Source organism: Desmodus rotundus, chromosome 5 (genome assembly GCF_022682495.2).
Source record: "Desmodus rotundus isolate HL8 chromosome 5, HLdesRot8A.1, whole genome shotgun sequence".
Classification (NCBI taxonomy): domain Eukaryota; kingdom Metazoa; phylum Chordata; class Mammalia; order Chiroptera; family Phyllostomidae; genus Desmodus; species Desmodus rotundus.
Genome location: NC_071391.1, coordinates 100,027,678 through 100,041,396, shown reverse-complemented (window position 1 = coordinate 100,041,396; position 13,719 = coordinate 100,027,678). Strand labels below are relative to the sequence as shown.

The 13,719-nt window shown below is 53.7% G+C and overlaps 1 protein-coding gene across 1 annotated transcript in view; it reads left to right on the top strand.

Annotated features, from left to right (window-relative positions):
* Positions 1-12,486, top strand: part of FAM178B (family with sequence similarity 178 member B) — a 100,788-nt gene extending 88,302 nt beyond the window's left edge. The window contains exons 15-17 of the mRNA XM_045204780.2: positions 10,172-10,249; positions 10,551-10,703; positions 12,012-12,486. Coding sequence (XP_045060715.2) covers positions 10,172-10,249; positions 10,551-10,703; positions 12,012-12,044 — 264 coding nt within the window. The 3' untranslated portion in view covers positions 12,045-12,486. The remainder of the gene's footprint in view (positions 1-10,171; positions 10,250-10,550; positions 10,704-12,011) is intronic.
* Positions 12,487-13,719: the final 1,233 nt, after the last annotated feature.

The window sequence follows — 13,719 nt, the reverse complement described above, 5'->3', positions numbered from 1 at the left end:
GCTTATCCTGGGGTATTCCACCTCTACAGGTGTGTCTGTTCAGGTCATGTATGCAGATATTTTGAACACTCCTTGCCAGATGTGTCTGGTGTGGCTTCCTTCTTGAACCAAAGTGTCGTGACCGACTGGCAGCGATCTTGGTTGACACGAGTAGTGTCATTGTGTTTTATAGACTTTATCCTATCTTGACAGGACTAACGCCATTTTATTGGTCCTGCTGTCCACAGAAGCAAACAGCTCAGCCTTCCAACCCAGAACCAGGGATCCTGGGAATTTGGGGGTTTTGTTGACGTACGTAAACCATTGATGTAAGAAACGTCCAAACCTGTAGAGAATTTTTAATGAATTTATTTGAGCCAAACTGATAACAATTACCCAGTAGCAAAATATCAATGGACTGAAAAATCCTCCTGAAAATGGCAGTTTTGCAGCTTATTTTATACATTAGAATCAAAGGAGGAGACCTAACGAAGGTTACATGAAATCCATCGGTGGCGGATTAGAGAGGTGGGAGAAAGCAAAGTGGGGAAATCTCCAGGATTGAATAAAAAGTAAAACAGAGAGAACCATCCTTCTTTTACATTGGTGGGTACTGAATGGTTAATAGTTAACATTTACAGCACATAGAGATGGTATTCAGGGAATAAGATAACAGTGGGGGGCGGGGGAGGGCTGTCTGTGGTCTCTGCCCTGCTGCCCCAGGTGATGCTGTCAGGGGTCTGGAAGAAAAGATCACTGACGTTTCAAAGGTATGTTATCTTAGATGCAAAGAGATAATAGGCTCAGCTGCGGGCCTAGGACGTGACTACCTGCCATGACTTGCTTTTTCTTAGGAAGTTTTCATTTCAGGCCATCCTCTGTGGTTACTTTAGGTCCATGAGCTTGTAAGTCCCACCACGTAGGCCTCCCCTGAGCTGGTCAGGTTCGGTGTGTGGCCCCTTTTTTGTCCACAGTGTGTTTGGCCAGATTTTGTCTAGCTGTGACTGATCTCAGAGTCTTGGCCCACTCACTTTAATGGAGCTTATTGATACTTTGGCCTTGCTGAGCCTCTGTCATCTGTTGTGCCCCATCTACCACAGATTCCTGCCCTGTCTGGCCTTCTTTCCCCAGGCTTTGGCTATATAGGCGCTACTGGGAAGGAGTTTCTGGTTCTGTCTTTTCCCCTAGAGGCATGGAAGGTATATAGAACCAGAATCTTTATGGTGGGGTGGGAGTTTTCCCAGTTTGGTTAAATTTGGGAATTTTGAGGAAGTGGACTGTCTCTCACTATGTGAAAGAAAAGGAAGGTCCACAGAGGGGAAGTCCAGGGTGGGCCTGCACCCAGGCACCAGGAGCCCCGTGCTGAGTCCTCCTCAGCCTCCTGGGCTAGCACTCCTCACAGCCTAATGATGTCCTTGTAGGCCAGACAGCCTGAGACACTGAGGGTTCTGCACATGTGCTGACCCCTATCCCCATGGCCCAGCTACAAGAGGCCATGCCACCAAGATGGAACCCGGCCGACCACAGGTCGCTCCTGTCAGCTTCCTTCCCATGCACACCGCTTGTGGTCGGCCCTTTGCTTGGGGACACAGCCTGTGGATGGGAGAAGTGTTCGTGTACAGGAGATGTTGGAGCAGGCTGTGCTCCGAGTCTGGAACATGCTTGCGGCTTCACATCCTTTAAGCGCCCATACTCCCGGGGCCCCCGAATGTCCCCACAGAGGACGTAGGCCTGTATCTCCCCATCTGTGTACGTGTGTGTCTGTGTGTGCGCCTTTCCTGTCTATCCCTGTGGTGTGTGCCTGTGTTAATAGAGCTGACAAACAAGTTTTACTGCTTTTTTTTCTGCTACTGAGATGGCAGCTAGCCTGTCCCAGTGTCAGGTGACCCTGACAAGAGCACCTTACACAGCTGGGGTAGGTTTGGGTGGCTCCGGGAGGAGGCAGGGAGGGTGCGTGGCCCCTGCTCTCTCCTGCGGGCTCTCGGCAGCGGCATGGCAACAGGCGCCCCCTCGGGCTTGGTTTGAGCACAGACCTGGCTCCTGGGTCACCCAGAAGAACGGTGGACTGGGAGCTTCTCCCTCTTCCCACACTCTCTGCCTCCTCACCAGCAGGTGCTGTCCTTTTCTTCCTGCCCTCACCCTGCACCTTAGAGAGCCACACGCCTCAGGGCTGGGGACCCTAGTCAGGCCAAGATTAAGTGGAATGGGGGAAAACTGACTACTTTTGAGGAACAGAAACTACATGTTTGGGAGAAGTGTGTCACTTGCCTGGCTGGTGGGTGGTGGTTTCTTCGTAGTTCCTCTACAGTGAGGAACATCAGACATCTTTTGAAATCAACCTCAAAGAATTGGCCTCTGGAAAGCTGACCCTAAAGGGACATCTTTGCTCTGGCAGCACTTCACATCCACCTAAGTGGCCACTGAGCCTCTTCAGAATGGGTCCTCCCTTGAGCATCTGAAGCCACACCGGGCCCAGGCCCAGGTCACCTTTGTTTGGGTCCCAGGAATTCTGGCTTCTTTGCAAGCATGTGAGCAGGGGGTGAAGTGACAGAGCTCAGCCAGAGAGAGCAGGCTGGGCTTCTTCAGGCATAGCTTGCTCTCCCACCCCACCCCCGACCCAGGGGTCCCTCCCGTGGCATTGTCCTTGCCCTGTGTTGGTCTTCTCTGTTTCTGACCTAATACCCAAACTCAGCCTCTTTATCCTGCAAGTCATTCTGGGCAACTTTGTGATCATCTTCTCCCCTTCCAACTCAGGAAAAATCGACCCTCAGCACCTGTCATATCATATCCAAACCCTGCTGTCCAAGGCCTCATTGGCCAGCCCACTTCATCCATGCACTTCCCTCCTGAAAATCCAATCATACCACCTGATTCCAGGCAGTGGGTGTCCTTCCCAGAAACCCCCATTCTCAGGTCTGTGGCTTTGCTCCTGCTGTTCCTCCTCCCTGGCAGCGCCCAGCCTGTCCCTCCTGGTCTGGATTCCCATGGTCCTTCAGGCTGTTCACTCATCTGTGGTTTCACACACCTAAACAGTGTCACCATTGAGGACTGGCCCAAAGTCTATGTCGACCTAATTCCCAGTGGATCCCACTTCAGAGAGAACCAACCCCTTCTGCTGGGCACAGCAAGGGCCCAAGTGCCTCATGCAGGCTGTGCAGGGAGAGGCTGAGGCTCTTGACCTGAGGCCTGTAAGTAGCCCTGCCTCGGGAACACTCATTATTAATTATTGTTGTCATTTGCACAGCCTGTGGTGGAGAGCCTAGACCATACCCTGGGGGCTCAGGCTCCAGTGCTTCCCTTCCCAGGGAGCAGCCTCAGCCTCTCCCTGTGCAGCCTCCAGCAGGCCCTTGGGCCTTTGCTGTACCCAGCAGTAGGGGCTTGTTCTCTCTGAAGGGGGACCACACACACTTGGAGCTTGTCCAGCTTAAAGGAGAGAGCACAGACATCTGCTTCAGACCTGACCTCTACTGGAGATGGCCGTGCAGACAGAGGACCACTCCAACCTCAGCTTCCTCATCTGCTGGAAGTGCGACCACCAGGCCCTTTCTGTGAGCCCCTGCCTCAGGGCACTGTCAAGTGAGGCTATAGGTTCAAATTTAGTTTTAAAAAAGCAGAAAGAAAGAAAAGAAAAAATGCACCAGGACCCAGCCCTAGCTTTGAGTCTGAAATCTCCCATGGTAGACCAGGGCAGCACCAATCTTTCCCATACTAGATTGGTTCTGGCATTGACCTTCAGCACATGTACATGTGTCTAAATGTCTCCAATGGATATTTAAACAAAACCTCTGAGAGGACCCATACATGACAATGATGGGACCTCTGGCAGAATTCTCCTAGAGTCAACCCTCCAGTTGGGCTGGACCTCTAGGCCCTTCAGGCAGGGCTGAGAGCAGCCTAGCCAGATTGTGGCTGAATGCAGGTCCCCCAAGGCAGCTACCACCCACAGCCAATGAGCTTGCCGAGGCCAAACCAGAGGAGGCTGTTCTGGGGTGGCAGGCAGGGACCCTGACACCAGTAGGCATTTAGGGCTGACTTTCTGAGCAGGAGCCAGGGATTCCAGCTGCAGCCTGGCTGGGAAAGCATGTCCTATGGTCCATCTTGGTCCCCCCCAGCAGGTGTTCCTAGGTCAGCCTTAGTTCTCCCCCACCACCCAGCTGCCCTGGAGCCTGGCTAGAGCTGATCCCATAGGATCTTCCTGCCAGTGACAAGATCTGCCATCTCCACTGGGCATGGTTCTGCCTCCAGGGAAAGGGATGGGGTTGAAGACTTGCCTGATTAGTGAGTCTGGATTCCTGGTCATGACCCGACGTGAAAGAAACCATGATGTTCCAGGCAGAGTGAGTAGATTCCTGGGAGATCCTCTCCCTCCTCCCTTCTGTCCTTTTTTAGCATAAATACTCCCCGCCACTTCCTTCTCCCTTGGCATTACTGGAGGGGAATTCTGTGAAGAATGAAGTTCCTGGGAAATGGCCACCCTTTGTCCCTTTCCTCTTGTGATACAAGTGCTGCAAAGGGAGTCTTGGCTCTGGTTCCTGGGGTCAGAACTGGCTGGACCAGAACAAGGAGACAGTGACCTATCACTCCCCACTTGACAAGCTCAGCAGGCTGTCTTCTATCTCTTACCCTTGTCATCCTTCCCCAGGGGGCAGGCTAGGCCATGTAAGGCTCCAGTGCCAGCAGCAGCAGTAGGGGATGGTCCTGTCTTGTCTGCATAGGGTTCAGACACGTCACATCCCATGTCCCATTCCACACCCTCAGACTCTGCCTCTCCCCAGGTTGCTGACTGAGGTTTCTGGGGCCCCATTTCCTGTGGGGGCTTCCCAGCCTCCAACTCACACCCAGTCGGGGAGGCACTGGGTAGCCCAAACAGTGAGGGCCCAATTTTCAGACAGGGTCCCGAAGGCTGGACAATTATGGCCCCCACCGCTGCCTCCCCACCAAGGAGTACCTCTGTACTGCTCTTTAACCCTGAAGCCACAGACACCCCACTCCTACCTACATGCCTTTAGGGACTCAGAAGGGGCCTCAGGGCCACGGTATACTTCCAGCTGAGCAGGAAATGGGAGGAGGCAGGGGGCTTCGGTCTGCTGGCACCGGGTGCCTCTGCCCAGCCTCCCTTTCCTGCCTTTTGAAAGAAGAGACAGAGCCCCAAGTCTGTGCTGCCAGCTAGGACAGGAATGGGCTTGCTAAGTTCAGGAACTGGTCACAACGCGACTGGAGCAGGAAACACAGCACTCGTACCTGGCTGTTTAGTTTGTGTCCTGCTGGCAACGGCTGGCTCTCACCCCAGCTGGTGTTCCCTGGCCAGCCTCTGGTCCCCCACGCAGCAGTGGGGTTGTCAGAGAATGGAGACTCGGGTTCAGCCTCCTCCAAGCCAGAGTCCAGTGTCCACTGATGTCTGCTTTTCTGAGCAGCACAGAAACAGGACATGGGGAGGAGTCTGGGAGGCTGGGGGTTCAGAAGAGGCCGTGCATGCACCCCGTGCATTTGTCTGGACGAGGTTGGACCCTCTCCTTAACGCTGAGACTTCGGGTCTCCAAGAAGTGAGGGGAGGACATGGTCTGAGCGCGTCCTGTGCGCATAATGAAGCCTTTTTCTCCCCCAAAGCACCACTACACACACTGTTCATGATGACTGACCAAGCTGGAACTGTTACGGGGACCCCAATGTTTGAGTCCTTCTGCCTGCGCGCACTGTCCCAAAGAAATGCATGGGTAGGAGTTTGCTACATAGAAAGTGTGGAGGAGAAACAAACCTCTCTGCTCTCAAAGTTCACGACTTTGGGCTGGTCTAATGATCAAATAGATTTGAGGCAGGTTAGCAAGAGAGAGAGATTAACCAAATTTAATACATACGTATGGGAACCCCACATACACAAGAGTCAGAGACCCCACGCGCAGGAGAGGTTTAGAGATAGAAAGGGGATTAAGGTGTATAATGTACATTGGGGTCTTCAAAGTGTCATTGCAGGATAAGAAGAGCAGATGTTTAGTAAATAAAAGGTTGCCCTGCCCTGTAGGTGCGTCGAAAAGATTATTGCTGACATGGGCAAGGCCTCTGATTCAAATTCTTTTATGCAGTTACGGATGGGGGCAGAAGTTTCTCCTGAGCCTTGGGCTAGGTTGCCTTTAACTCCAAACAATCTGCATACCACAGAGGCACATCTTGGGGTGACTCGTTCTGGACCCCCACAAAAGAAAAATAGTTTAATATTGAATCCCAACTCCCCAGTGGGGTGAGGGTTACAGATTATATAGGGCAAAATCACGAGACTGTGGCTTAGGTGTTTGGGTAGAGCTGGGAGCCCACTGGTCAGAGGTTAGACAAGGGTGGTGGATCATCTCTTAGGTCTTGAGGATAGCTCTGAGGCCTGCTTTGCATCCCTCCATCTGGTTTCACCATAGCCAGGGGGCAATTCCATGTTAGGGCTGAGTAGCTAAAACAAAATTCAGGTCAAGATGTTATCTTTGGTGGGGGAAGGGTAAAAGGAGGATAAATAGTAATGGAAAAAAAATACAATTAAAAAAAAGATGTAGTCTTTAGCTTGCCAGAGGTCCAGACTTGTGATCACTAGTCAGATCCAGGACACTGTCTTTTGCTGCCTCAGGAGCTACAGATTATTGGGGGGAAAGCTAGGTCTCTGAGGGGTATATACAGAGAGAAATAACTTCCAGTGCTAGGGTTTAAAACTAAATTTAACCCAAGTCATAAGGACCCTTGGTTTCAGAACCTTATCCTCTTAAGTGGGGTCAAAATCTTCCTTAAAGGGCCTCCCCTCGCTGAGCCCCACTGCAGGGATCGCCCTCTTCCAGGTAGTGGGCAGGCGACTTCCCCTTTGGGAAATCATCTAATAGAGTGTGGTTAAATGGGGCTTTTCTTAGGAGCTACCATTTCCTTCTTGCTATTACCACTCCGAAGCCCCAAAACACCTTCAGAATAGTTTTCCTGGGGTTTCCCTCCAGATTCAATTGTGGGGATCAGCATAAGAACAAAGTGGTGAATCTCGCATACTTGCAGGGCCTTTTGTTCCTCTCCTCGCAGATCTTCCTCCAGGGCATTCCTCAGATCCTGGGCCCACCCTCACACTTTCTGCCCCAGGCACCCATCGAGGCTGGCTTGAGGTCTCTTTTAGCCCCTGGCTTTTTGTGCACAGCTGGGGTGGGAGTGGGAGGCTGAATTGCAGGGACCTCCACCTGAGCTTGCAGGCAGGCAAAAAACCCACTGCCCCCACCTCAGCACTGGGACAATTAACCAATGAAAGTGCTGAGAGATGACCCCCTTCTCTCCCTCTTCTCCCCAGCCCCTGCGGACAGACGGGCTCTTCTCCCAGTCACCCTCAGATCATTGCCCTTGAGTATTTTCTTTGGTATCTCCTGCCACCTCGCCCTCAGCTTGCTCAGTGCCCTCTCGAAGAGGGGTGTCAGTCCCCAGGGCGCTGCTTCTTTTCAAGGTCTTGTCCCTCTCCCGTCCACTACACCCACCCCAAAGCCAACTAGATTTAGTCAATTCTAGTTGGTACTGTCTTTATTTAAAATTAATTTTTAACAACTTTCATTGTATTCTGATTATATGAGTAAAGCACACATACTGTAGAGAAATAATCTTAAGGAAAAAAAAGAATAAGAAGGATATTCTATAATCTTTTCTCTCAGAGCCACATTGCCACTCTGGGGCGTTTTCCATGGCAATGGTGCCTGACTTCCCTCAGGTACTCCCAGTCTGTCCCTGTGTGGGGAAGGAACAAACTTTCCTCTATCCTCAAGGTGGTCTAATAATCAAATAGACATGAAACAGACTAACTAGAGAAAAAAACCAAATTCAATATATACGTATGCATATACTGTATGCACATAAAGGAGCGAGTGGGAGACCCACGGTCAGGAGAGGCTGAGATAGAAAGGGGGACTGAGGGACAGAGGGCATTCTGAGCTAGGGATGAGGTGATGCACCTTGGGGCCTTCAAAGGGTCATTGCGGGATAAGAACAGACATTCAGAAAATGTTTGCCCTGACCTATAGATGGGTCAAAAAGAAATGATCTCTTTTGACCTATATACAGGTCAAATTAGGCAAGGCCCCTAATTCAAGTTCTTCTAGGTAGTTACAAGGAGGGGCAGAAGATTCTCTTGAGCCTGAGGCTAAAGTTGCCTTTAGCTCAAAACGACCTGCATACCTGAGGCAATCTTGGGGTGACTCAAGCCAGCCTCCCTTCTTTCCACTACCTATTACTGTCCAGACCCCTGCTGCCAGCCCTGTCCTCAGGGAGCCCTTCCTCCTGCTCCACCCTGGCAGGCTCCCTGGCAGGCAGTCCCCCATAGTGCCTACCTCTGTTTCCCTGAATCAGCCCCCACGGTCTGTCTGGTACTATAATCTCAGCCCTGCCCCCGCCTCACAGGGCTAACCTCACCACAGATCTCACTGTGCTTTAGAAGCCTGGTTTAGCTTAGTCACTTCCTCCTTGAACCTTCTGAGCTGCATACACCGGACCCCCAATAAACCCCCCAGCCCCCTCTCCCCCCAAAACTTGGAAGGACCCTTTCTCCTTTTGCTCCCCAGGGAAGCTGAAATTCAGGATTTGTTGACTAAATGACTGTCTTCCTGAAGTATCTTTCCCCCTCTAATGTCTGAGTGTTTGTGGCTGTGTCTTAGTTCAAGTACAGTATCTGGCACACAGGCCTGAGCCTGCTTTATGTCCAGGGTGGGGGAGGGGTGGCAATGAGCCCTTTGGCAGGACTGCAGAGGTCAGAAGGGGTTCCAAATGCTGTGGCCCTCCCTCCAAAGGGCAAGGCCAGTCTGGGGGCAGGGAGCCCCTAGGGAGCAAGGGATTGCTAGCAAGTCAGTTCCCTGGTGAACCAGCCTGCTGGGGGACTCTGGGCACTGGCAGGAGCTGGCTCAGAGAGGCCAGGTGTACCCCGGCCCAGGTTTTCTCCCACTGTGTCTTCTCTGTGCATGCGGTGGGCTGTGCAGCCCAACGTGGCCAGGCCATGGGGTCAGGCCCCAGGGGGCCTCAGCCATGTGCTGAAGAACAGACTGGGTCTGGGCAGGGCAGGCGCTACTGGGGGAGGGGGCAAGTGGCCTCTCTCCTCAGGACTTTGCACTGCAGTATGTGAGTTCAAGACTATATTCTATAGTGCCAAGCCCGGTGCTCTCAAAAGTGGTTCTAGCTTCTGCCCTAAGGAGGCTTTTGAGTCCATGCATAGAGGCTGCCCAGTTTCTGGGGCACCATCCGGTGCTCTTAAGGGAGAGGGTGAATAGGGCAGGGGAAGCCCTGGGCTGTTTCTGAGTTCCAGCCCCATTGCTGGAGCCCACCTCTCACTCCCAGCTCAGCCTCAGGGCTGGTTATCTGCCAGGTACACAATGGGGGGGTCTGTGGGTTGTTTCCTGCCACCCTCCCTATCCCAGATATAAGGAGTCTGAGGTGGGGAGGTGCCTGCAGACAGGACTCAGAGTGCCAGGAGCAGACTGTCCTCACACCAGGGCCTCGCCTGTCTTTGGAGTGCTCCCCGTACCTCATTTTCTCTGCACAGCAGGTGAATTTTCCATAAATGGATGGGCACCAAGAGCATGTAAGAGCGCCTGGGATCAAACCACTCTCTGATCAGGTGGAACTGGCCTTTGTTCTGTGTTCACCCCTCAGTGTCCAGTGGGCAAGAGCAAGGGTGTGAATTGGTGGGTCAGGCATGCAAATGCTCAACCCAAACCAACCCCCTGCCTCCCCTCTCTCCGCCTGCCTCCTTGTGTCAGCATGGTTTGACTGTCCAGACCGGGCTGCACCTCTGTCTGTGCAGGTGGTACTCCGCCAAGGGGTAAGCTGGGCACCAATGGACCACATCCACCCAGAGAGGAGAGTGGGACCTGGTCACAATGCTCACACATGTAGGTGGGTGTCTCAAGGAGCAGAGCAGAGGTCAGAGTAGACAGGCCCTCTCCCTACTGGCTTTCTCTGCCAGAGCCCCAGGACAGGATTGGGTACAGTATGGGGTTCTGGTTGGACGAGTTTCTTCTTTTCTGAAGGAAGGGAGGAAAGTCATTCACCAGAGGGAGAGCTTTGAGTGAGTGGGGCTCAGCGACCTCCTTGAAGACGCCTCCCAGGAAACTGGTTGGAGGCCCAGCCCTCACACCCCCCAGGGCCTGGGAATGAGGGCTGGGGGTGAGGGACTTAGGGACGACTGAGTCCTGTGCTCTCTCCCCAGGTCTGCTACCTGTGTCACAGCCTCCTGACACTTGCTGGGGTGGTGGTCAGCTGCCAAGACATTACTCCAGACCAGTGGGTGAGTCTCCCAAGAGGATGGGCTACAATCAGCTGGGCTGGAGCCCAGCCTGCTGTCAGGAAGTGCAAAAAGGGGCTGAGAAAGAAGGAGACTTGGGGTAGCAGGCCTCTGCCTTCTCCCAGCATCCCACAGGGCCTTCTCAACCCATGACCCTGGCACTTGCCCAGTCCCTCTCCTCCCTTTCCTGCCAACTTCTGTGCAGTCACTCATAGGCGTCCCTCTCCTTCTCTGACTCCGTTCCTCCTCTTCCCCCACTGTGGCTGTGCCGGATGGGCCGCCCCCTCCACGGTTGTCTCTGCAGGGAGAGCTGCAGCTGCTCTGTTTGCAGTTGGACTGCCACATCAGCACCCACATCCGGGAGAGCCCCCAGGCCATGCACCGGACCAAACTCAAGGACCTAGCTGCCCAGACCTACATCCGCTGGCAGGAGCTGCTGTCCCACTGCCAGCCCCAGGTGGTGCCCTTTCTCGCCCCCTGACCTAAGAGGGGAGGGAAGTGGTGAGGCGGCTGACCAGAGCCAGAGCGTGTCCACCCCCACTGCAGCTGCTAGGCTTCTGGGCTTCTGGCTGGGAAACTGGTGGAGAGGGCGATGTGGGGGGAGGGGAGCCGCCTGGAGGGCCTTCGTCTTTATCAAGAGTCAGATACCCAATGTGGATATGTGGTGGGGGGGTTACAGAAAAGCCTCTCCAGAGCAAATGCAAAGAGAAACTGCCCTGGGGAGGGGATACGCTGGGCTGGGAGGACCAGTTTATCATGAGCAGTGCCAGGAAAAGACACCAGAGGCACCAGCTGTCCACCCCCTGCCTTCTTGTCCTGCAGGCCTGAAGCTGGCCTCCTACTCAGCTAGGAGGAACATTCCCAGACTGCCCTGGTCCCTTCAATTTCTCCACACACTCATTTTTTTCAGACTCTAGATGATAGTATTTATAGCTAATATTTATTGAATGAGGCCATTTTCTACATGAGTCTATATAACCCCCACGAGGCAGGTATTATTATGACCCCATTTTGCAGATGAGCAAGCTGACCAGAGTCACTGAGAGGTTAAATAGCTTGCCCCATCACGCAGGCAGGCAGTATGTAAATGTCAGAACCAGGGCACAGGGCCAGCCTGGCTCCCACGCCTGCAGCTTTTAAACACAGTCCAGCCCTGCCTACCCTGGCATCCTCCCTCTGGCCTCCATCCCTCTGACAAACAGCACCGCTGGTTTAGGGGCACTTCCCTTCTGGGCCCCCAGCCCTCTGTGACGATGAGCACCCACCCTCCACAGTGGTCCTTGGCTCCTACTCGCCCTTCTTCTGCCTTCTCTGTGCTTGTCCTTCCCCTGTAACCTCTGACTTGGGGCTGACATGTTGCCACAAGCTGTGGCTTGGGTCTCAGATTTCGCAAGTCCCTGAGAAAGCTGGAGAGCAAACCTCACCCTCAGTCCCCAAGGAACTAGATCACACTAGTCTTTTGGTGGGAAACTGTGTTTGTCATGAAAAGAAGGAAAAGTGATTCGTGTCCTGGTCAAGCCAGGAGGCAGTCCTTACCTTTCTTTCACGCTGCCCTGAGGCTATGAGCAGCGAGTGGAGGGAAACCAGGCAGAGATGTGGCCCTGTGGCCTGCTGCCCTGCCATCCTTGCCTGTGGTGAGCCCCAGGAGTCCTGTCACTCAGCATCTGGCACAGAGGAGGGCTGTTGTAAATGTTGAATGGACACTGGAGAATCAGGGAACGTCAGGGCCCGGGGCTACCACACCCTGTTTTTCACCTTGCCACAGGCCCAGTACTTCAGCCCCTGGGAAGACATCTAATGGAGCAGGGTAGGAGTGGCCCATGGCTCTTGGCTCTGGCAGGGAGTAAACAGGACCCATGGAACTGGAGGAAGCAAAGAACGGAGGCCAGAGGAGGCCCAGTCTGATGAAACAAGAGCCCTCTTCCACCACTGCCCTGACCCCCACCGGCAAGGGATCCTGCCTCTCCCTGCCTGCCCACCCCACACCCACAGCTCTCCTTCCCCGCCGGGCATGTCCTCTTCACCCAAGGCCCTCCCAGGCCCCAGTCCTCCCACCCTCCTTCCTCTCCCTGTCACTAATGTGAGGTTTCTTTGTGCGCACTAAAGTCTAATTTCACATCAGTGGTACGGATGATTTCCTGCAATCCCCATGCCGAGGTCTCGTGCCCAGCATCCAGTTTGCCGAACGCTCACCTCAAACAGTCATGTGACTGGGACTCAGGCCCTGCTGCCCTACAGCAGGAGGCTGTTTGTACATCTCCAAGGAGGATCAGTTGTTCCTGTGGCCCCAGAAACCCCCTGGAGCCTGGACAGGGAGCATGTGTCTGGACCTAGTCTGGGACCATTCCCCACCCCCACCCCATGGGAGAAGACCCCCCAGAGTGAGACAGTGGGTCAAAGCTGTACTTACACTCAGTTCAGTTTATTGTTGAGCTCTGAAATCAACTCTCCAGACTTAGGAGTATGGGGGGCGGGGCATGCCAAAGACAGTTCCCGATACTGCTTTGGCTTCCCTCAGCCTTACCCGAGGTAAGTTTTGAGGGTGCTGATCCCCAACAGGATGCTGGATGTCTTTGACCTGTCCCTCCCTGAGAAGTGAATGGGTCTTCTGTACCCCAGGAAACCCCTTGGGTGTTCATTTTCTCCCTCTGTCCACTCCTCCAATCCTGAGAATCCATTTCTAGTCTCTGGCCACTCCTGGCTCTTTCCAGGCTAGAATGGGGTTTTGTGGGGGCCACAGAAGTAGAGAGGAAGTAGAGAGGAAGGATGACCCCTGACCAAGTGGCCCGTGCCCACTCCTTGGTTTAGCCTTAGCATCTACCAATGGAACATCACCATGGTGGGTACTTAGACTTTCTCTGCTGGTGTGTCCCTCTCCTTCGCTCTCTCAAGCCACAGAGATCAGGGAAGGTGGGCTAACTAGGAGAAAGGCTCTGCCACAATACAGGACCTTCAGGGCAAGTAGCTCAGTTTGGAGATCCACAGTGTCCCCCAACGCTTCCGGAGCCTGCTTAATACACAACTGCCTCCCTTGCCGGGACCCCAGACGCTGGGAGCCAGGGGGCATCTATAATTCAGAGGGCTGGGTACCATGCAGGATGCCTCCCTGCCTCACAGCCTTTGCCAAGTGAGAGGTGGAAGAAATCTTCCGCCAGGGTGACTTGGATGCCCAGATGACTTGACTGAGAGTTCTGGTTTCTGTTCCTGGCCGCAGCTCAGGCCCCCTTGGCCGGGGCACCACGGAGGCCTCAGAGGCATTGGGTAGGTCTGAGATACTGCGAGTATGTGTCGGAGAGGCTCTGGTGAGCCAATCTCCTGCCCCCGCCCTCAGGGCTGCCCACTTCTGACACTGCACAACCTGGCAGTTCATCTGCAGTCATTCAGTTTGCTCTGGAAACCTGGAAATCACCTTTGCATTTCCCTTCTTTGTTTCCCTGCCAAGGGCAGAGAACGGAGTAGGGAGGCCTAAAGGA